Source organism: Nerophis ophidion, linkage group LG18 (genome assembly GCF_033978795.1).
Source record: "Nerophis ophidion isolate RoL-2023_Sa linkage group LG18, RoL_Noph_v1.0, whole genome shotgun sequence".
Lineage (NCBI taxonomy): Eukaryota > Metazoa > Chordata > Actinopteri > Syngnathiformes > Syngnathidae > Nerophis > Nerophis ophidion.
This window is the reverse complement of record NC_084628.1, coordinates 50,415,443-50,441,274: the sequence shown is the minus strand read 5'-3', so window position 1 is coordinate 50,441,274 and position 25,832 is coordinate 50,415,443. Positions and strand designations below refer to the sequence as shown.

At 38.7% G+C, this 25,832-nt stretch overlaps 3 protein-coding genes across 4 annotated transcripts in view; 1 reads left to right on the top strand and 2 right to left on the bottom strand.

Moving 5' to 3' along the window:
- LOC133537310 (oocyte zinc finger protein XlCOF22-like) overlaps positions 1–25,832 on the bottom strand; it is a 340,825-nt gene that overhangs the window by 142,329 nt on the left and 172,664 nt on the right. The window lies entirely within an intron of this gene.
- LOC133537307 (oocyte zinc finger protein XlCOF6.1-like) overlaps positions 1–25,832 on the bottom strand; it is a 275,459-nt gene that overhangs the window by 114,523 nt on the left and 135,104 nt on the right. The window lies entirely within an intron of this gene.
- Positions 29–6,524, top strand: LOC133537313 (oocyte zinc finger protein XlCOF8.4-like). The gene is made up of 2 exons (XM_061878345.1): positions 29–471; positions 4,853–6,524. Exons 1-2 carry the CDS (start codon positions 345–347, stop codon positions 5,986–5,988), a joined length of 1,263 nt encoding a protein of 420 aa, XP_061734329.1. The 5' UTR covers positions 29–344; the 3' UTR covers positions 5,989–6,524.

Here is a 25,832-nt window from a genome sequence, read left to right as displayed (position 1 = left end):
TCGGCTGTGACGTCATTCCCAGCTTCCGGCGTGAACGGAAGACAGCGGAAGTGTGCCAACTGTCGTGAAAGCACATCGACGCAGAAAGAATCGAGCAGGACTAATAAGTCAGTCTTATTATTTGTTCTCCAGTTTGAAATATTTACGTCGTATAAAATACATATTTGATTCTTTATTTAAGGATAAAGTGGTCTCGATGCGCTAGAAGCACTGTGCCGCTTCTCGTGCTATCTTTGCTTGCTAGTTAGCTTAGCTTGTTAGCTGCTAACAGAAGACACAGAATTTATCAACACGTCGCTAAGTAGAGATCAAGTGTGAGAGTAAAGTGTTGTGATTGTGTGAAAATGTGCGAAAGAAGGATAGCAAAGTATGAGGAGGAACTTTGTCCAACAAAAGAGGAGAAGGAGCGACAACATCAACTACTGGATGTTTATTATAAGAAACATCATCAAGTTGTGTTACACAGAACAGGTTTGTTTACTTTTTACTCGCACATCTTTACTAACTTTATATTTGATGAATAACACTTTGCTTAATATATTGTGTATAAGAAGTTGTGTTGTCTTGTGAGGATGATGCATTCCGTCTGCTACTTGCAACGTGGTCTTGCAACCACGTGGTTGTCTGTGTTCTGTGGAATGTAACTACTAAAGATGAGTTACACATCCCAGTCCATTTGTACTACAAACTGTCAGTGGTGGAACAAGTCAGAGCCGGGCCGGGGGCATGACCCAAATAATAAAGCTAATTCTACCATCATTTTACAACATACACATGCCTTTCTGGCATGTGTGTCTTTAACCAGGTTTTAAAACGTTTCAAAACCATTTTTGCTGAAATGTTCATTTTCCCGACATGCATTTATTTTCTCACTTTCACCACAGCATCAACCCGTTCACATGATGTAGAAAACATATCAAAGGGGATCTGTTTTTTTTCTTTTAGCTGTGCCTATTGTTCACAAACCTTATGTTAGACATTAACATGTTTTGTTTTTTATTTATTATGAATGCTAAGTTCTAAAGAAACGTCAGCAAAATCTTAACTATCCTAGATTTATCAATGGAGTCAATGGGATCACCTCTATTCCGCTCACTAAGCCCCCTAGATAAGAATTAGTTGATCAATATTATATACCCAGAAGTCATTTTTTAATCGCTATCTCTAAAACATCCTGTAAAAATGCATATCCTCTGGAAATATGCCTTACAATAGCCACAAACTGGAAGATACATTTTTAATTAGGATACGATTTAAATAAATAATGTAAAGGTTGAATGGAAATTTCCAGTGTGTACCCCCTCTTCTGCCCACCTGTAAGTCCAAAAGGGAAAAAAAAAGGGAAAAGCGGTAGAAAAATGGATAGATGCGTGGATGGGAAAAAAGCACATCATCGACAGGCCTCAAATGTTTCCTTTTCAAAGGGGAACCTTATCAGCAGACCCATGTAAGCGTCAATATATACTTTGATGTTGCAGAAAAAAGACTGTATATTTTTTTAACCGATTTCCGAACTATAAATGGGTAAATTTTTTGCGAGTTAAACGCCTTTCAGTTTATCGCTTCAGGAGCGATGACGTCAGAATGTGACGTCACCTAGGTAATAAAGCCGCCATTTTCATTTTCTCAAACACATTACAAACACAGCGTCTCCGCTCTGTTATTTTCCGTTTTTTCGACTACTTTCTGGAACCTTGGAGACATCATGCCTCGTCGGTGTGTTGTCGGAGGGTGTAACAACACTAACAGGGAAGGATTCAAGTTGCACCACTGGCCCAAAGATGCGAAAGTGGCAATAAATCGGCCGCCAGACCCCCATTGAATGTGCCGGAGTGTCTGCACATTTCACCGGCGATGCTAAGGCAGACATGGCACAGAGATGTATGGATAACCTGCAGATGCATTTGCAACGATGAAGTCAACGAAATCACAAAGGTGAGTTTTGTTGATGTTGTTGACTTATGTGCTAATCAGACTTATTTGGTCGCATCGTGACTGCCAGCTAATCGATGCTAACATGCTATTTAGGCTAGCTGTATGTACATTTGAAACTATATTTACATCCAGCGTTTCCCTCCACCCACATTTAATGCCAAACAAACACTTATCAATCGACGGATTTAAGTTGATCCAGTGTCACAAGATGCGAAACTTCCGATCATTGGTCTGCACATTTTACCGGCGGTGCTAAGGCAAACATGGCCGAATAGCGTCAATAGTTATTCGCTCAATAGCTTCAGTTTCTTATTCAATTTAGTTTTCGCTATCTGCCTCCATACTCCAACCATCCGTTTCAAAACATGCGTAATCCGTGGAATCGCTTAAACCGCTGAAATCCGTGTCTGAATCCGAGCTAATGTCGCTATATCTTGCTGTGGTATTCGGCATTGTTTGTTTGTATTGGCAGCACTGTATGACGTCACAGGAAAATGGACAGTGGCTTCGAAGATAGCGAAAATAAGGCACTTTAAATCTTTTTTTAGGGATATTCCCGGATGGGTAACATTTTGAAAAAAACTTCAAAAAATAAAATAAGCCACTGGGAACTGATTTTTATTGGTTTTAACCCTTTTGAAATTGTGATAATGTTCCCCTTTAATTGTTCTGTTGTGTTTATGTTGTGTTACGATGCAGATGTTCTCCCGAAATGTGTTTGTCATTCTTGGTTGGTGTGGGTTCACAGTCTGGCACATATTTGTAACAGTGTTTGAAGTTTTTCTTACGGCCACCCTTAGTGTGACATGTGTAGCTGTTGATCAAATATATTTTGCAATAACACACGTACATATTTCATGGCCAGATGCAACATACAACTAGGCTTGCACGCTATCTGTTCATGCTGTAAGGGGCGCTAAAGGCAGCACCCTTATGGCACTCCATGAATATTTTTGATCCGGTACAAATCTACAGGGGCTTTGAGAGAATTGGTGCCCTGAAATTCAGGGGTCTCCGGGAAAATTGGGGACGTTGGCAAGTATGACGCTGTCAAGCGCCGTTCATATTAAACTCGCGGGCCGCACCAACATTAAATTGTCATATCAAAGTGCGGGCCGCATAATAACGTCTCACGGGCCGCATGTTTGAGACCCCTGATATAAACCATTTTAACATTCAAACTATTCTTACATTCACACTACATTCTGTCAGCATTTCAGTTCAATTTTAGCATTGGAGCATTCACACACAATACCTTGAACAATTTCGTCATCTACTTATTATTATTTTTATTATTATTATTATTATTATTATTATTAAATGTAGCTTACCATATTGCTGAAAATTTTAACTTCCCCTTGGGGATTAACAAAGTACCGTATTTCCTTGAATTGCCGCCAGGGCGCTAATTAATTTAAAACCTCTTCTCACTCCGGCATTTACTAAAGGCATGCGGTAAAGGCAAGCATGCGCTAATTATTTTAAAACCTCTTCTTACTCTGGCACTTACCAAAGGCATGCGGTAAATTTAGTCCTGCGCTTACAAATTTGAGTGTGATGTAAGGATACCATCATGAAAAGCACATTTAATAAAAATGTTTTATTATGGTCTTACCTTTACTTATAAATGAAGTCCATGCACAGTTCCATCTGATCAAAAGCATCGATAACTTGTTTAAAGAAGTCTTCCTTATCTTTCTTCAGTTTTAAAAGTCTCTCTGTCTCGATGGAGATCTTCCTTTATTACCTCCTTCTTTGATTGAAAGTCCGGTTTAGAAAATTGTTTTATTTTAGATATGTAATCCTCCATGTTAAAAGTGCAAGCGAGACGAAAAAATAAACACACGCTCCTCACTCATGCTGCTTGTTGTCACTTCTTCTGTAGCTGAGTAGTCACAAGAAGGATCACAAGCGCCCTCTAGCACAATGACTCATATTTGACACACAGCTATGGTATATCAATAAAACATAGCTGCTTACTGTTTTTTTTAGCATATTCAATAGCTTGGACCTTATATCCTACTGAATAGCTCTTAATCTTCTTACCTTTATGCAATGTCAAATTATTGAAATCAGTCTCTTCCATTTTGAAAATGATTACAGGTGAAGTGTCACTCGTGACGTGACGAGTTTGACCCGGCGGAAATTCTTGGCATATGTTAACTATTTGGCAAAACGAGTTTGACCCGGCTTTAATTCTAGGCAGGCGCATACTATATACCCGGCGGCAATTCAAGGAAATACGGTATGTGTAATTCTGAGTTTGATTGAATGTGTGGACTGCATGAATGATGCCTTCTCAGTTCTCACTCTAACGCAATTTTAGTGTCTAGAAACGCTCTAAATGAATATAATCCATTATTACTATTATTAATAAGGTAAACAAGTTATCTTTTGAAGGTATAGTCAGTAATCTGATTACTTCTTCCCAGTTTAACTGTGGTGACACAATCTAAATGAAAGCAAAACAGATGTCATCCTTCTTGGCCAACATGTTGACTGTGCTCATGCTTCTTTTATGACAGACATGTCTCTAAAGATGAATAGGAAAATGACTGTAACTATTGTCCACCAGCGGAGGGAGCTCATCACTAGTACTACTGTGTGGAGGCTGGCATGTGGTACATTATTTTCTGTGTGTGTATGACTTATTCAGAGCACACTTTCACGTATGGCGTCTACCATTAAGGATTGCAGGAATGACTTTTAGGTTTTTATATGAATAAGGTGGATTGGACGTTGGCCTGGGAAGACATTCCCCTGAAGGTCTTCTTCATGTGTCAGCTGGAAGTACCCTGACTGCTGTGAGGGGAAACTGATGAGATTGTGAGATTATATGTTGGTGCAGGACAATGTCTCATGTGACTGAGCAAAGCTGGACTTTTCTAAAGAATATTTGTTTTCTCCTGTCCCGCAGACCTCGATGAACATCTTCCTGGTGAGCAGGAGGTGGAACCACAGTCCCCCCACATACACGAGGAAGAAGAGGTACCACAGCCCCCCCACATTAAAGAGGAAGACGAGAAGCCACAGACCCATAATGTTAAACTGACCCTTCACATTAAAGGGCAAGCGGAGGACCCACTGATCTTACACATCAAAAAGGAAGAGGATGATCAACTGACCCCTCACTATAAGGAGCAAGAGAACCTGCTGACCCCTCACATTAAAGAGGAAGAGGTGGACCAACTGACCCCCTACTTTAAAGAGGAAGAGGAAGACCATGAGCCGCCGCACATTAAAGAGGAAGAGGGCATCAGTCAGCCTAAATGGTTGGAGGCGTTCCCAGTGACTGGTGTCCCTGTGAAGAGTGAAGATGATGAGGTGAAAGGTGAAAGTGAGGAGAGGGGTGGGGGGGAGCCTCCAAGCAGCAGCTCAACACAACACATGACAACAGAAGCTGATGGAGACCACTGTGGAGGATCACAAGCAGACAAGCTCTTAGCTCCACTATCAGATAGTGAGGACACAACGTCACACTCTCCTGACACTGATGATGAAGACTCTAAAGATAAGACATGTCACACTGACAACACTCCCTTTACATGTTCTCACTGTCACAAAACCTTTACATACTATAGTGTTCTGAAAAGACACATGAGAACACACACTGGAGAAAAACCTTTTTTTTGTTCACTCTGTAGTAAAGGTTTTACACAAAGTCAGAATTTGAAAGTACACATGAGAACACACACTGGTGAAAAACCTTTTTCCTGTTCAATCTGTGGTAAAGGTTTTACACAAAGTCTGAGTTTGAAAAGACACATGAGAACACACACTGGTGAAAAATCACATTTTCCTTGTTCAATCTATAGTAAAGGTTTTGTACAAAGTAACAGTTTGAAACTACACATGAGAACACACAGTGGTGAAAAATCACATTCTTGTTCAATCTGCAACAGAAGCTTTTGTGACCGATCAAGCCTTGCAGCACACATGAGAAGACACCCAGGAGAGAAAGTGTTGAGTTGCAGTGTGTGTGGTGAAAGATTGTCTTCTAAGTACCAGTGTAAGAAACACAAGTGTGCTGGTGAGAACAGCAGCAGCAAATGAAACTGCAGGATTTGAAATAAACTGTCCAGACTTTCATTTTGACTTTCTAACAACATCAGCACATATAACATGTGTAACAATCTGTTTAATATGCGTCTACATTTATAAATTACATAGTTTGAAATTTGAAAATATTACATATTTGTATTTCTAATTGTTAATAATCCCATAGATTATCACCTTTATATGATATACGTATGTACTGGTTCACATCTGAAACATCTTCTGGACCACTTCAGGAAGCATATTATTATTTACTTTATACATCATTTGAACAGTTGTCTTTTATACAATTTTAAAATGTGTGACTTTATGAATCATTTGTTGGGTCTCTATAATCTATTTTATTCATTATCGTTATTACTCTGTATTATGATGGTTGTGTTGTGATTGTTTTATATGTATGTCCCCAGACCTTTATGCAGTATACAAGTGAGAGAAAATAGCTGATTTTTATTTTGTGAAAGGATGGTTTTGTTTTCACAAACTTACATATGTGGATATATCAAATAAATCCAGTATTGTGTTTTAAAAAATGTTTTTAATGTTTTTTTTTCTCTTTTTCAACATCCCCAAAACAACATCAATATCAGTCAAAGTTTGGAGTGTCAAGCCAAAGCCAATATTGTACATCATCCCACAGATATTTACTTTGCATACATTCTTAAAATAAACTGTTTATTGTGTTTCCCTATCACAGAACCAACAATTGTTGTCTTCAATTGCAAAAAAAACCATCCTAAATATTATTTTAAGTGGTCACTTCACTTCCATCTTTTTTTTTTCTTAGATTAACTCTTTTGCCTCAGAAAGAATGGAAACTTTTAAGTATTTTTTTGTTCCAGAGAAAATAAGAAGAAGAAGAAATAGAAAATAATTAAAAGAGACGCTGTGAAGGTTTCAGGGAGAAGGAGACGGCACAGAGACTGGGAAAAGCTTATAGCCTGGGGCGTCTTTATTTTAACAAGGATATATATATATATATATATATATATATACAATAATATTTCAATATAATTTATTTATACAATATTATTCTATATATATATATATATATATATATATATATATATATATATATATATATGTGTATGTCAAATCTGATGTGTATGTAACAAAGATGAAATGGGTGCAAGACTATGTGTGGAATTTAACAGGAGGTGTTATTTACCGCAAGTGTTGGAGGTGCGTGTTGAGAGGAGCTGAGCGGTCAGGCGCGGGCAAGGCAGGTAGGGAAGTCCAAGGCGGAAGCGTGGTCGAGAGGCAGGAGAGAGTCGTCGTTTGTCCGGGGGCGAGCAAGGGATCGAAAACCAGGAAGCCAGAGGAAGACAAGGGGAATCCAAAAAGGCACACGACACACAGCGTGGTTCGGGAACGCACACAAGGAGCTGCGGGGTGAGGAAAGACACGACAATTAACGCATGGGAAAAAGGCACAGAGATCAGGATCAAAAATTCAACTAGGATGCTGGAGACGAGCTTACGGTACAGTTGCTACGTTCTGGCAGAGGATCACTGGTGGCGGGGGTTCTTGTACTCCTCTCTTTCATTAGTGCCGGCTGCGTTGATTACAGATGGAGCGCAGCTGCCTGCCGCGGTTTGAGTGACATGCGCGCGGTCAGAGGCGCGCCGGATGACGCGCGCAGCGCGGCTCCCGACAGATTGCGCACTTGTGTGTGTCCGAGCCGTGACAGACGCAGTAACTAGAATATTTGGAATGAAAGCCTTTTTAAATTGTGTAATATTTTTTATTTGCAGGTTGTGCTTAATGAAATCTTGAAATATTAAAATATTTTTATCAGTCAATAAGTGCATCCGTGACCAAATGCCTTTTTCAAACCATTGCTGTACAAAGATGGATTTGTTTCTCATTTTAATATAAGAACAATTCCATAGTGGAGTATTGTGTGTGATGAAGTTGTGTTTGTAAATTAGTTTCCAGTACAACAACACTTGCTGGTAGGGATGGGTACTGTTCACTTCTAATTCCATGTTTTATGTGTTATACATGTCAATATATTGTGTGTTTGTATTTTGCCAACATGGTAGAATCACATGATAGGCAGGTTGTATCATGTTTTTCTGTCACCTTGAGGAAATGGCATAAAGAGGAAGATGACAATATAATGTCACTTGGACAATGATGTACAGAACAGAGGAGATTTAGTTCATTTCTATTTTTGGTTATAGGTGATTCTTTTTTTTATTATTTCAAAAACCTCTCCCTTATCCAGCTATGGATTTCTGGTAGCTGCTTAAAAATAATTAATACGGAAAGCTTTACTTTAATAAGTGTATTGTTTTCCATTGATAAACACAATTGGGAACTGACGTTGCCAAGAATGGAACTCACGTCTTGTAGAATAAAAGGCCAACGCGCAAGCCTTTGTGCTATCAAAGTTTTGTTGACGTTACCAACAACAATCAGTAATCTAATGTTTATGAAATGGACATCAAGTTTGTTGTTTTGATTCAGTTTGTCATCCTTCTTTGATTCTAGTGGCATTTAAAAAACTGTTTTTATTCTCTCTCCATATTCCCAACTGACCACAAGACTCAAAAGACAACATTTTCGATGGAGCTTGGGCGGTTTATCACTTGTCGAATTTCCCGGCAAATCTGTACTGCTTCCCGAAGCGGTCACGGGGCTTCTTACGTCATCATTTCTGGCTCCTCCCCTGAATGAAATAGGCCTCCATACACGCCTGGTGGAAACACCCCCTCCATTAGTCCACACACGCCTCCAAGCCTCCGCACCATCGGAAGCGGACCAAGGATCGCTGGCTGACACCGATATATCAATTTAATAGCATGACACATAGATAGAAAAATAGAAAAAAATGGAAAAAAGTCGATACGGTTGGGCGATTAAACGATGTCAATAAATATTGCAAAATACATCAAATCGAAACCAATTAAAAAAACAGTCATTTGAAAAAAAAACATAGGGCTGGGCTGTAAAACAATACAATATATATAATGATAGACACATGACTGATGTCAAAAAAGTAGGAAAATGGCCAATAGGACTGGCTGATAAAACTAGACACATAACTTATGTGGGGGGAGGGGGGCACCAGACTTTTGAAGAGGGAACGTACGCCCTCCTGTGGACTTCTGCTGTAACTGCACACACAAACAAATTCATTATTTCCAAGTGTGCATTATTTAGTGTCCAAGACTTCGAATTTGTCATTTAGATGTTAAGTGTATAAATATTCATTAAACAAATGTTTGATATATGAATATTAAAAACTTGTTTAGTGTATAAATATTAAATACCTGTTCAGTGTATAAATAGTAAAAACATGTTTAGTGCATGAATATAAGTGTATGAGAAACCTAACTTATGTAAAATAAATATATAATTACAAAAACATTGAATAAAAAAAAGAAAAAGGCCAATAGGGCTGAGCGATGAAACGATATCAATAATTATCGAAAAAGATCAATTGAAAAAAATATATTTTTGAAAAAAAATCCCTAAAGGGCTGGGCCGTTAAACTAAACCAATATATAACATGACACATAGAGAGAAAACAACTGAAGAAAATGGAAACAAGCCGATAGAGCTGGGCGATAAAACGATGTCAATATATATTGCAAAAGACATCAAATCGAAATCAATTAAAAAAACAGTAATTTGAAAAAAACCCATAGGGCTGGGCTGTAAAATAATATAATATATATAATGATAGACATATAACTGATGTAAAAAAATAGGAAAATGGCCAATATGTGGGGGGAAGGGAGGGGGAGAGGGACAGAGAGAGAGAGAGAGAGAGGCAGAGAGTGAGAGAGAGAGAGAGAGAGAGAGAGAGAGAGAGAGGCAGAGAGTGAGAGAGAGAGAGAGAGAGAGAGAGAGAGAGAGAGAGAGAGACCAGACTTATTAAGAGGGATCGTGCGCCCTCCTGTGGACTTCTGCTGCAACTGCACACACAAATAAATTCATTACTTCCAAGTGTGCCTTATTTAGTGTCCCAGACTTCCAATTCCTCCTTTACATGTTTAGTGTATAAGTATTAATTAAACAGCTGTTTAATATTTGAATATTAAAAACGTGTTAAGTGCATAAATATTAAATACATGTGTGGGAGGACTCTTTCCCAGATCCCCCGTTGCTTGTCTGGAATGACCACACTGGGCCTCAGTGAATCACACTCTTTAATGACTTGCAGTACATACACCTGCATCAGTCCATTGCTCTCCAATATGTCCACTGTCTCTCGCTGTGTGTTCTTTTTCCTCCGTCACTCTCATCATCTCCCCACTCAAGATCTCCAAGGCTGCTGATAAAGGGGACAGGTGATTAGATGACTCGCTCCAGCTGAGGTATCTGCTCACCTGTCTGCTGTCTGCTGCTTCGTGGTCGGCCCCTGCAACACCTAGCCTGCAGGGGACGCGTAGGACACGCCCCTCTCCACAACATGTTTAGTGTAAGAATATTAAATACATGTTTAGTGTATGAATATTAAATACATATTTAGTGTATGTATATTAAATACATGCTTAATGTACTAATATTAAATAAATGTTTAGTGTATGAATATCAAATACATGTTTAGTGTATTAATATTAAATATGTGTTTAGTGTATGAATATTAAATACATGTTTAGTGTATGAATATTAAATACATATTTAGTGTATGTATATTAAATACATGCTTAATGTACTAATATTAAATAAATGTTTAGTGTATGAATATCAAATACATGTTTAGTGTATGAATATTAAATACATGTTTAGTGTATTAATATTAAATATGTGTTTAGTGTATGAATATTAAATACATGTTTAGTGTATGAATATTAAATACATATTTAGTGTATGTATATTAAATACATGCTTAATGTACTAATATTAAATAAATGTTTAGTGGATGAATATCAAATGCATGTTTAGTGTATGAATATTAAATACATGTTTAGTGTATGAATGTTAAATACATGTTTAGTGTATAAATGTTAAAATCATGTTTAGTGTATAAATATTAAATACATGCTTAATGTACTAATATTAAATAAATGTTTAGTGTATGAATATCAAATACATGTTTAGTGTATGAATATTAAATACATGTTTAGTGTATGAATATTAAATACATGTTTAGTGTATGAATATAAGTGTATGAGAGACCTAAATAATGTAAAATAAAAATTAAAAAAAGGAAAAAGGCCGATAGGGCTGGGCTGTAAAACAATATAATATATATAATGATAGATGGATAACTTATTTTTAAAAAATAGGATAATGGTCAATAGGGCTGGTTGATAAAACTAGACAAGGACCTGGGAGGGGAGAGAGAGAGAGAGAGAGAGAGAGAGAGAGAGGATGCGAATCACTGCGTGAGGTAGGTAACGTTAGCCAACAACAATTTGTTAATTACATTATTTTGATTTTGATTTGACTCAAACTGTAACTCCTAGATGGATTTAAGAAAGTTATTTGCCCGCAGCAGAGAAGAAGCAGCAGGAATGAGAGATGTAAGTGAAGTCCTAGCTAGCTAGGCAACATCATTGTCTTAAGTTGATGCTAAGTTAGCTAAGGTTATTCCTTGTATCAAGACAAACATATTCATTTGCTGTACGAGCTGTCGGGGGAATTTCCAATCAACATGAAACATAATGTTGGTTATTGTCTGCTGCTTCTGCATCAATGATGATTTGGAGTCAGCATGTGTGAGTTGAGTGCTTCTCAAATGGTTTATCTTCAGGAAGAAAAACATTTTTCCATATCATAAAGTCGTAAGCCAAATTTTTAAATCATTCAAGTTTATATCACAGAAAAATAGCACAATAGACTTGTCTTGTTAATCGGTGTGACTTTGACTAAAATAATCTTGTTTTGTCACCAGAAAAATGGCTACAGCTAAAGCATCTGCTTTTGTTTCCAGAAAAAATAGTAACATTTCTGTATTTTTTACCAGAAAGATGGCTGAAAATATCGGGTTTTGTTGCCCCATTTAGATTTAAAAAAAATATATTTCCATGTCTGTCCTGAGTCCTCCTCCAACGTGTTAGTCGGTTTGCCTTTTGCTAAAATACTCACTAATAGTCACTAGAAAAATGGCTAAAAATATCTGGTTTTGTTGCCACAATTTGATTTTTTTCTCCCTTAACTTTTTTTTTTTTCATGCACACATGTGACTGTGACTCACTGAAAATGACACACAATCCACTTTTATGTCAGGACCCAGCAGTTGGGAACCACTGGTCAACTGTATAACAGTTACTGTAATATTTCCATGTCTGTCCAGAGCAGGGGTAGAGAACCTATGGCGCTAGAGCCAGATGTGGCTCTTTTGATGACTGCATCTGGCTCTCAAATACATCTGAGCTGACATTACTTAACACGATTAGTAATGAATAATTCCGCCAGTAATCGGTGTTAAAAATAACGTTTATCATATAAAACATTCGTATGCATTTTAATCCATCCATCCGTTTTCAACCGCACCTGTTCAATAAGTCACATCAATGGTAAGAAGTCCATTCATCTATTCTCTACCGCTTGTCCCTTTTGGGGTCGCGGGGGTTGCTGGAGCCTATCTCAGCTGCATTTGGGCAGAAAGCGGTGTACACCCTGGACAAGTTGCCACCTCATCACAAGGCCAACAAAGATAGACAGACGACATTCACGCACTAGGGCCCATTTAGTGTTGCCAAAGAAGTATTTTATTTGATATTGGTTAGCTTCAGAATAAAAATGATATAAGACTTATACCCTAAAAATGTAGGTCTTACTTAAAAAATGCATGCATTTAGTTGTATTCAGTGTTAAAACATATGATACAGCTCTCACGGTAATACACTTTAAACAATTTGGCTTTAATGGCTTTCTCAGACAAAAATGTTCCCGACCCCTGGTCCAGAGTGATTGACCACTTTGCAAAAATGAAAAGGAGACGTTACAGTTTACTTCTCAGAAAATGATTCCCTGAACAGACACACAACAGTTGTTCATTTATTCTACTTCTGTGGCTTTATTGTTTTGTGTATATGTTGTAGTTTTGTGTATCCGAAATAGGATCAGCACCATTGCCATAAATGGAAATTAAATAATATAAAAGAACCCAGAGATGTAGGGGTGCTTTATTTTTTGTTTTACTTTTGTAGAATTTAAATTCATTAAAATGTGTTTAAATTTGTTTAAATTTGTTAAATTTGATGTTTAATTTGATGTTAAATTTTTGCTTTTACCAGTAGCAGTTTAGAATTCTGGAGTAAAAAAGTAGGTCAAATGCATGAGTTAATTTCAGGTGGTTCATCAAAGATCCATACAACATCATCTGATATGATTTCATAGTTTAAAGCACTATTTATGTATTTTTTATGATAAATAAGTGCTAAAAATGGTTTTGCTTGCGCGCTTTGCCCGCTCACATGAATTATTTGTGCCCCAGGTGTGCCCCAGTACAGTATTAGGTCTAGTGACCCCCCTGGTCTCCATTCTAAGCATGAGTTTCCCCACGCCCAGCTGTGGAAACAATGACAATGCCACCTTTTCTCCTGTTGTCCAAAGTTCAAGATCTGCAGGCACATTTGTACCCCAAATCGCATCATGGGGTGCATACTCACGCTTACCCCTATGACTCGGAACAGCTGACACAATGTAAGAGTGGTCAGCAGCTGTTATCATAGCACAACGGCCCATCCAATTCTATGGCAATCTAACATAAACGTTAAAGCCACAAAGCCACAGAACATCCTCCTGAGGCCGCGTGCCAGTTTGATCTGTAAAATAGGGAGAACAGCCCCCTCCTTGCGCAGCCTGTGAAATGTTCAAACTAGTGTTACCGTGATATGTAGTGCATGAACTAGTCACATTTAAACAATACATCAGTGGAATTTGTCCCATCTGCACTGGCGGCTCTCTAAGGCTCCAAGATACCGCATAACACGCACATTTCATACCCGGCCTAATATAAACTGGACCAAAAAGCACATTCGTATCATTATCGGACCACAGATCATAAAAATCTAACTTCGGATCTTCAAGCGAAGACAAAGATGTCCCCGTATGCGCTTTAACCGTATCATTCAGATTTGCTGCAAAAAGGTATAACACATCCTGGGAAAATATCTATAACCCTCCATTACAGGCTTAGGTGTGACATGTGGATTGGACGCCGCTATAGGCATATATGTACAGACATAGCAGTTTGAGACATTATGTGAGTCCGCTACACATTTGTCCTGGTGATTTTGGCCCTCAGCGCCTTCACCTGTGTCTGCAAACTAGTAGTGTTTCTCTAAAGATGTGATGCGAGGGAGGTGTGTGTAACCCTCGTCTCTGCAGCCGCGGATCCTGCCGTAGGAGCCAAAAGCGATTTTACAGCTCCTCACTCCTCTGCGGCCACCGCTACAGGGCCCGAAATCGCCTTGCATTGCGAAGCGTGGACCCACGTCCGCCGTTCTTCCACTTTCACTGCAGTGTGGGTGACGAGGAGAACTTGGAACGGGCCGAGCCAGCCTCATTGTTTCCAGCTCTTCCGTCTGAAGTTCTTGATAAGCACGAAGTCGCCCGGCACAATGGTGTGTAGAGGATGATCCGCTCGCCCCGGAAGCGCCAAAGAGACTTGCCTTCAAATATTAGCAAAACACTTTGTTAAAGATATACAATATCTTACCAGTCCGTGTTCACAGAGGGTCGTCTCAATTGGCGGTCCTGATGGTCCTATCCCCACATTAGGGGGGACTGCAAACAGAATCTCAAAAGGTGACAGGTTATGACGCGTGCACACCCGCATACGCATGTACATGACAACTATCCGCAAACATTTAGGCCAGCTGAGCTTAGTCTCTTCACAACATTTGGCAAGTTTTAATTGAATTGTTCCGTTTTCTCTTTCAACAGCACCTCCGGATTGTGATGGTAGCTGCAATGAGTTCTCAAATCAATTTGCAAATAATCAGACAATTGCTGTATCACCTCATTTACAAAATGTGAACCATTGTCACTCCATAACTTCTTCGGAATGCCCCACTTTGCCACAATTTCAGTTAAAAGTGCTTTTGCCACTGCAGCGGAAGAAGCATGTTTCGCTTGGAAGGCTTCTACCCATTCTGAAAACATATCAACCATCCATCCACCCATCCATTTGCTACCGCTTATTCCCTTTTTGGGTCGCGGGGGGCGCTGGCGCCTATCTCAGCTACAATCAGGCGGAAGGCGGGGTACACCCTGGACAAGTCGCCACCTCATCGCAGGGCCGACACAGATACACAGACAACATTCATACTCACATTCACACACTAAGGACCATTTACACATCACTAGACAATATTTTTTCCCTTCACTGGGTGTAAGTTCAATGAAATCCACCATGACATGCTCAAAAGCCCTACTTGGCGGTGGGTGTGCTGCTTGTGGTAATGGTCTAAGTTTACCTGGATTATTTTGAGCACAAATCAAACAACTTTTACAGAGATGTTCTGTGAAAGCGTAAAAGCCCTTAGTAAACCAGAATTGCTGTACTGCTGGACACATCCCTCCCTTTGACACATGGTCCAACCCATCACTCAATTTCACATAACAATCAAACAAGCGTTTAGGAAGACAAGGCTTCCCATCCATCCATCCATTTTCTGCCGCTTATTCCCTTTGGGGTCGCGGGGGGTGCTGGTGCCTATCCCAGCTACAATCGGGCGGAAGGCGGGGTACACCCTGGACAAGTCACCACCGCATCACAGGGCCAACACAGATAGACAGACAACATTCATACAAAGCTTCAGGCGTCAGGGCCAAACCCGGCTCCATCCCGGAAAACAGCACCAGAATTAGCCCATGCCTGTCGTTCCTCGCCCACAAACAACTCGGCACTTGCGCCAACAAGGAGGAAATCTCAGTCGGAGAAGTCACCGCAGTCAAAGTCAGGTGTGCGTCATACTTTTCGTCAGTCGGAGATGCTAATTGCACCGAACGTAGCAAATGAATTTTTGCCGCATAATTAATTCTATATGCATCGACTGCTTGTGAATAGAATACATTTTTTCCCGCGTGCACACGGTTGCCAATCCTTTGCCAAAAACATTCATGCATTAAAGGATTTAAATCCCGCCAATTATCAGATTTAGCTTTTGCTATCGGAATGTGCGGACTGGAATTTTCAACTTGATCCAATATTTCTTGTGATGAAGTTAATTTTACTGCAACTGCACATTTGCATCCATCAAAATAGACGTCATTAATAAACAAACTATCATTCAAACCATGATAGAATGAAGCTTCCTATTCTTGGTCCGGACCTTCATGAACATGTGACACACAATACATGCTTTCAGATTCAATTCTGTCAGATACTGGATTCAAACAGGGTGATATTGTGCTCTCTAGATCCTGCAAAGCAGTGGTCGTTACCCACCACTGATAGATATAGAGCGGACAATTCACCTCCAATGAGACAAAATTCGACCCATTTGCATTCCTCTCCACTTTGAGGCCTTCTGGCATCGGAGTGATTCCGATACCCCATTTTAACATTAAATCACGACCCAACAGATTGATTGGACAAAGATCAGACATTAAAAACAAATGTTTTGTTGTCATTGTACAATCAGCTGTCGCCCATGTACAACGAATTGGTATTGAAAACTTTTCTAGACAGTTTGCCCACTCGCACTAGTGGAAAACAGTTCTACCACTCAATTTTGTAGAGAATTCACTCGTTTGAATTACGCTGTTTGTCGCTCCAGAATCGACAAGAAACGTCAATGACCTTCCACCCACATCACACACAATCATCGGCATTTTCTTATAGGCTAAGTCCTCACAAAAAGCATACGTCCCAATCATTGGCTGTTCACACTCTTCTAATTCCCTAATTCTGTCCTGCACCTTAGCAAGCAGCAATGTATCAGTAAAAGCAAGTGCGTCTTCATTGCGGTTAGCGGTTAGTATGGTGTTGTCGTGAGAGGGTGTGGGTGCAACACTTATCTGTTTCGTTGTCTCAGGTCCCGAGCCAGTCAGTCAATCTGAATTGTTTCTGAGTTGGCCTCCATCCGCTCTGCCCCAATAGTCCCGCTGTCCATCCCGTTTATTCTCAGGACAGTCTCGCCTCCAGTGACCTTCCTTTCCGCACGTGAAACAATAGTTACGGCCACGTCCATCTTTCTTCTTGCCTCCATCCCGCGTTCATTTCACAGTGGCAGTCCTCAAAGTGTTCAAAAATCAGTCCTTGGTGGGGTCCCACAAGTCCCCCATGTCCCAAAAATGCAAAAAAATGAATAAAAAAAACAGGGGCCGGATTTGGACCCCGGCGTGCCATAGCTTGGACACCTATTTCAAAAATTACCCCCGGCCGGGTACCTTTTCCTTGGAGTTCATAGAGAGCAAATACAGCAGAAAATTGGCATTTTAAACAAAGAGAGGGAGTTTGGAGGGGGCAAAACGTCCCGCGTGCACCTCTGCTGCTATCTTTGCCAACTGCTCCGGTCCCAGATGCACCAGCAGAAGTTTTTGTATTTCTGCTCCTGTGGGACGCCATGCCCGACAGAAAGCCTGGAATGCGGCTGCAAGCGCGTCTCCACCTCTGTGTGGTGACGGCCAGTCTCTGATCGCTTCACGCATTTCCTGGTCCATCTGGTGTAAGACCAAAGCGGGAGTCCCTTGCGGTCCTGGATATTCCATCATCGGAGCCTGGAAGGTTCTGCCACTTCTCAGAGTCCTGCCAGCACTGTCCTCACTCAGAGACATTTTATTCACTTCGTTGGTCACATGTTGAATTGATGAGCCCGATGCTCCTTGATTGTCATCCTGATGTGAGTGGGAGGACCCCGCCGGGGCTGCTGCGCCGTGCCCCGAGACTGCCCGCTGGTAGTTAGTGGGCGGAAACGGCGTTGTGAGGGGTAGAGTTGGGAGCTGCTGAAGCTGGAGCTGGAGGGGTGACATCGGCGGGTGCTGTTGTTGGTGCTGGTGCTGCTGCTGCTGGTCGTAGTGCGGGGGCAGAGTGGGGTAAAGTGGCGTCCAGTCCTCAGAAACCCTTCGACTGCGACTCAGGCCCTGAGATTGGCTCGAAAACAGAGTACTGGGAAAAATATCAGTTGCAAGATCGATCTTTTCTTTATTTTCTGCTTCACTCATCTAATGTTTCTTTATGTTGTTCAAACAATTCAAATCTTTCACACCCACAGTCTTTCCCTTTCGCATGTTGACCTCTTGTAGCGCTAACTTTTCTTTAATTTTACTCAATTGATTCATCCTAAATGAACCAGTCTTGGGAAATCCCAATTCATTCACCCATACTTTCACACACATTAGGACTCCCTCTACATATTTTCTTTCATTGTGCACATACATGGGAAATCACAATCGAATACCTTAGGCTTAACTTTCCTGGACTACATATTCGAGCTTGTTTTAATTTTCCGCTCTTTTTGTTTAAACTTAACATACTAAAATGTGTGTTGTTTCTTCCGGCCTCTAACCGGGCATACATTCACGGCCTTATAGACACTGTTAATCATCGGGACTCTAACCCATTAAAATTTATGACGAGACGGCTCCAACCCTAAATCCGTGTTATTTGTTCCGGCCTCTAACCGGGCATATAGATACGTTTTTATGAAGACACGGCTACTTTCATTGGGACTCCAACCCGGCATTAAAATCGGGACTCTAACCCAGGGACTCTAACCCAGCGCTACATTTTGGGACTCTAACCCAGCGCTACAATTGGGACTCCAACCCAGGGACTCTAACCCAGCGCTACAATTGGGACTCTAACCCAGGGACTCTAACCCAGCGCTACAATTGGGACTCTAACCCAGGGACTCTAACCCAGCGCTACATTTTGGGACTCTAACCCATTGACTCTAACCCAGCGCTACATTTTGGGACTCTAACCCAGGGACTCTAACCCAGTGCTACAATTGGGACTCTAACCCAGGGACTCTAACCCAGCGCTACAATTGGGACTCTAACCCAGGGACTCTAACCCAGCGCTACATTTTGGGACTCTAACCCATTGACTCTAACCCAGCGCTACATTTTGGGAATCTAACCCAGGGACTCTAACCCAGTGCTACAATTGGGACTCTAACCCAGGGACTCTAACCCAGCGCTACATTTTGGGAACCTAACCCAGGGACTCTAACCCAGTGCTACAATTGGGACTCTAACCCAGGGACTCTAACCCAGTGCTACAATTGGGACTCTAACCCAGGGACTCTAACCCAGCGCTACATTTTGGGACTCTAACCCAGGGACTCTAACCCGGCATTAAAAATCGTAGGGAGACGGGAAAAGAACGGCTAATTTCCCATGTATGAAACATATAAATCACTCAAGCTTTGTCACACAAAAAAACCTTTTGTGGAATCGTCTTTTGTTTAAAATTCAAATATCAGAGATTCGTCTTAAAATTTCAGTCAGGATGATTCAATTAATTTACCGTTACGATGTTGCAGCGGGTTAAACGTGATCTCGAAGAGACGGCCGTCCGATTCGCAGGGGCCTCGAAAACTCTCCCGTCCTTTCAAATTTCTGGGAAGGAGAAGTCAGCTTTTTTGTGCTGCCAGGTTGATTAGTCCATTTCAGCGGCCTCTGCCAACGGGAACAGCGATCTTCTTGGGATCCCGCTTCTGCACACCAACTTGTCGTGGAAATTTCTTAAAGACGATCCTTTAGTGACAAATAGCTTTAAAATAATTTGTCAAAGTAACAAACAAATAATAACAAGCTTTGCAAAGCGAGACCAAACCAGAACGACACATCCGTTCGTTCCAGCTTGTTCTAAATCTTTTAGAATATGTCATGACAATTATACATTCTCAGAAGTCCCACCCTCCATGCTCATTTACATACAGTACACCAGTGGAATGAATACCCAAAGTCCTGTGAAGAAGGAGAGGGTGTCGTTTGCCCAGAAGGGGAGGGGGGTCACTCGGGAAAGGGCAACAGTTTAGCAGGGGGGGGGTACCAGGGAGAGAAAACACACATGTCCAGGTCAACTAAAGTCCACATGTCACATCAAAGACACAGGAGCCAGAGCTTGATCAGATAAGAGATCTCCTGCTGAGTGTCACATTTCTGAGTCTAATAAACAACTTTTGGTACCCAGTTCAAAGAAAATCATCTATTTAAACGAGTATAAGTATTTTTTTTATCACACTGTCCTAGGTAAATACATTATAATAATAATAATGGATTAGATTTATATCGCGCTTTTCTATTATTTGATACTCAAAGCGCTCACAGAAAAGTGGGAACCCATCATTCATTCACACGATGGTGGTGGTAAGCTACATCTGTAGCCACAGCTGCCCTGGGGTAGACTGACGGAAGCGTGGCTGCCAGTTTGCACCTACGGCCCCTCCGACCACCACCTATCATTCATTCATCATCTATTCACCAGTGTGAGCGGCACCGGGGGCAAGGGTGAAGTGTCCTGCCCAAGGACACAACGGCAGCGATTTGGATGTCAATAGGTGGGAAGCGAACCTGCAACCCTCAGGTTTCTGGCACGGCCGCTCTACCCACTACGCCATGCCGCCCCCAACTGCCAACCACATGTACTCTGCCTCACATGTGGATAAAGCAACAGTAGCTTGTTTTCTTGTTTTCCATGAGATTAGAGAGCTACCTCCGCTTAGACTAGCACAATAACCTGATGTGCTTCTCCTGTCAGACACATCTGAAGCCCAGTCAGCGTCACTGTACACTCTCAATCCCAGTTTTTCACTTTCATTTCTTTTGAAACATAACTTGTTTTCTGCTGTACCTTTGAGTTATCTAAAGACATATTTTACTGTGTTCCAGTGTTGGCTCAGCAAAGTGATGGGATAACTTCCTGACCACAAAACTTCTGTCTGGACGTGTGCATGTGGACAAGTAAATTAGGCTTCCAACTGCCTCCCTGAACCTTCTTTGATCTGTCGTTTTGTCTGCAACATCTGTGTACTCTAGTTTTGGTTCACATGGAGTCTCTCTGGACTTGCAATTTTGCATTTCAAATCCCTCTAAGATGTTGTGAACATATCTCTCTTGAGACATTGTGACTTTACCATTTGTTTGCTCAAAATCTATTCCCAGAAAATGTTTCAATTTTCCTAGATCCTTCATTTTGAATCTTTCAGTGAGCATCATTTTCACACTGTTGAGTACACCATTGTTTTTAGATGCTATGATGAGATGGTCTACCCATACTAGTAAAATCACGTTCTCATAATACTTCTCTCGTAAGTACACACAATGATCAGCAGAATTTTGTACAAAACCATTCTCAGTTAGACATGTGTGCAACATTGCATTCCAATTTCTACCGGACTGTTTCAAGCCGTAGAGAGACTTGTGCAATTTACACACTAGCTTTTCACCTGTGACTGATTCTTTGTCGTAGCCTTCTGGCTGTTCGATATAAATTTCACAATCGATCGGAGCGTGAAGATAAGCAGTCTTCACATCAAGCCGGTGCAGCACTAGCTCCTCTTGTGCCGCCTTTTGCATGATCACCCTCACACTTGTCATGTCTGCTGTGGGTGAAAATGTCTCTTTGTAGTCAGTTCCCTTTTCTGACTGTAGCCTTTCGCTACGAACCTCGCTTTGTATTTATCTGTTCCGTCAATGTCACTCTTGAGGCCATAGACCCATTTTCCCCCCACTGTCTGGTGGCAAATGGGTGAGGGTAAAGGTGTCGTTTTCCTCCAGTGACTTTACCTCATCATCCATAGCATTTTTACACTGCCTTAATTTGTTTGACATTATCGCTTCCTTGTAGGTTTGAGGAATGTCACATACTGCTCTGTAGCAAGAGTCCACGCATGTTACAAATGTTTCCAATGTTTTCAAAGTCCTGTAAGTGAACCGGCCTCCTCCGGGTTCGTGGTGGGTTCCTTCCGTTTACAGTGTCAGGGACTCTGTGCGTTCAGTCTGTTCAGGTAAAGTCTGAGAAACACCCTGTAAACCTTGATCTGGTACATTTTCAACCTTGTCATCATCAACACAAATTTCTCTTTCATTAACCCTGGGGTTTACATCACCATACCCCGTGTATGACTCACATGTTTGTGTTTCTTTTTCTGTTGCAGTTTTGGTTGTGAATTTTACCAATCTGTGTTTCTGAACTTTCTCTTGTTCTGGGTAGTACACTAGGTAGTCTGGGCAGTTTTTATCATAACCCACAAAAACACCCTGCTCACACCTAGAGTCTAGCTTGCCATTGGCTTGTTGCTGGTAAGCATAGCACACTGATCCAAATGTTTGCATTTTGGAAATGTTTGGTTCTTTCCCTACGAACAACTCGTATGGCGTTTTCTGTGTACGCCTAGAGTAGCATCTGTTCCGTACAAAGGCTGCCGTCTGTACAGCGTAGTTCAACAGGTAAGTTACTTTCTAGCAGTAAGCGTCTACCCATCTCATGAAGGGTTCTCCACCCTCTCTAGGCCGTGCCATTTTAGTGTGGTGAATAGGGTGAAGACGTTTCATGTCTAATCCTATTCTTTATTAACAGTGCCTGGAACTCTTTGCTTGTATACTCAGAAGCATTATCTGATCTGATGCACCGAACCTCACTGTATGGTGCTACGTCAGCTAAGAACCGTTCTGTTGCGAGACCTGCATTACTCTTAGACCTTAGAAAGTACACCATCATGGTACCAGAATAGTCATCAGTAAATATTTGTGCATATTTGTGACCATTGATGCTAGGCGTTTGCATGAGACCGGCTAGGTCAGTGTGGACTAGCTCCAAGGGTTTCTTAGCCCACCTGTCAGGCTCCTTGTTTCTCGTCTGGGTAAATTTGCCTTTTGTGCACACTTCACATAATTGTGCTGGTTTAGCCACACTCCCTATTATCTCCATGCCTCTCACTACACCTTATAATTTCTGCACATCTTCATAATTACAATGGCCCAACATTTCATGCCAGGTTTGTACATCATGACACACTTTACATTGATCAATATCAGTTTGAACAGTAGGCAAGTAATACAGATGACCACTTTGGTGTATGTCAAACCTGCTACCGTCCCTTGTGACCATGCGATTGTCCCCTTTCTCGAAGGTGATCGTCGCTCCTCCATTTGTGGCACGCTGCATGGAAAATATGTCATGTGGATATGTGGGTATCATTATTTAATATTTATACACTAAACATGTATTTAATATTAATACACTAAACATATTTAATTATATACTAATTATATATTTAATATTCATACAGTATACATGTATTTTTTTAAACATGTATCTAATATGTATACACTAAACATGTATTTAATATCAATACGCTGAACATGTATTTAATATTAAAACACTGAACATGTATTTAATAATCATATACTAAACGTATATTTAATATTATCTATTAATCATATATTTAATATTCATACAGTAAACATGTATTTATTATCCTCTAAATAAGGCACACTTGGAAATAATGAATTTCTTTATGTGTGCAGTTGCGGCAGAAGTCCACAGGAGGGCGCACGTTCCCTCTTAATAAGTCCGGTCCTCTCTGTCTCTCTCTCTCTCTTTTTCCTTTTTTTTGTTTCTTTTTTTTTTTTTTTTACATAAGTTTGGTTTCTCATACACTTATATTTATACACTAAACATGTATTTAATATTAATACACTGAACATGTATTCAATATTCATACACTAAACATGTATTTAATATTAATACACTGAACATGTATTTAATAATCATATACTAAACGTATATGTAATTATATACTAATCATACATTTAATATTCATACAGTAAACATGTATTTATTATCCTCTAAATAAGGCACACTTGGAAATAATGAATTTCTTTATGTGTGCAGTTGCGGCAGAAGTCCACAGGAGGGCGCACGTTCCCTCTTAATATGTCTGCCCCCCCCCCCCCCCCCCTTCATAAGTTATGACCTAGGTTTATCGACCAGCCCTATTGGCCTTTTTCCTTCTTCTTTTTTTACTTTTATTTTTATTCATTTTTTTTACATAAGTTAGGTTTCTCATACACGTATATTCATACACTAAAGATGTATTTAATATTAATACATTAAACATGTATTTAATATTCATACACTAAACATGTATTTAATATTCATACACTAAACATGTATTTAATATTCATACACTAAACATGTATTTAATATTATACACTAAACATGTATTTAATATTAATACAAAAACATGTATTTAATGTTCATAAACTAAACATATATTTAATATTAATACACTACACATATATTTAAAATTTATACACTAAACATGTATTTAAGATTCATACACTAAATATGCATTTAATATTTATACATTAAATATGTATTTATTATTTATACACTGAACATGTATTTAATATTAATTAACTAAACATGTATTTAATATTTATACACTAAACATGTATTTAATATTTATACAAAAAACATGTATTTCATATTTATACACTAAACATGTATTTAATATTTTTACATTAAATATATATGTATTATTTATACACTGAACATGTATTTAATATTGATACACCAAGCATGTATTTAATATTAATTAACTAAACATGTATTTAATATTCATACACTAAACATATATTTAATATTTATACAAAAAACATGTATTTAATATGAATACACTAAACATGTATTTAATATTTTTACACTAAACGTGTATTTAATATTTATACACTAAACATGTATTTAATATTTATACACTAAACATGCATTTAATATTTATACATTAAATATGTATTTATTATTTATACACTGAACATGTATTTAATATTTATACACCAAACATGTATTTAATATTTATACAAAAAAGATGTAGTTATTATTTATACACTAAACATGTATTTAATATTTATACACTAAACATGTATTTATTATTTATCCAATAAACATGTATTTAATATTCATAAACTAAACATATATTTAATATTCATACACTAAACATGTATTTAATATTTACACACTAAACATGTATTTAATATTAATACACTAAACATATATTGAATAATATACTAATTATATATATTAATACAGTATACATGTATTTTTTAAACAAGTATTTAATTTTCATACACTAAACATGTATTTAATATTTTCACACTAAACATGTATTTAATATTCATACACTAAACATGTATTTAATATTAATACACTAAACATGTATTTAATATTAATACACTAATCATGTTTTTAATATTTATACACTATACATGTATTATTATTCCACTAAACATGTATTTAAGATTAATACACTGAACATGTATTTAATATTCATACACTAAACATGTATTTAATATTCATACACTAAACATGTATTTAATAACTATACACTAAACATGTATTTAATAATACACTAAACATGTATTTAATATTAATACACTAAACACATATTTAATATTCATACACTAAACATGTATTTAATATTAATACACTAAACATGTATTTAATATTCATAAACTAAACATGTAGTAATTATTCATACATTAAACATGTATTTAATATTAATACACTAAACATGTATTTAATATTTATACACTAAACATGTATTTAATATTCATAAAATAAACATGTAGTTATTATTAATACACTAAACATGTATTTAATATTAATACACTAAACATGTATTTAATATTTATACACTAAACATGTATTTAATATTAATACAAAAACATGTATTTAATTTTAATAAACTAATCATATATTTAATATTAATACACTAAACATGTATTTAATATTATAAACTAAACATGTATTTAATCTTTATACACTAAACATGTATTTAATATTCATACACTAAACATGTATTTTATATTAATACACTAAACATGTATTTAATATTAATACACTGAACATGTATTTAATAATCATATACCAAACATATATGTAATTATATACTAATCATATATTTAATATTCAT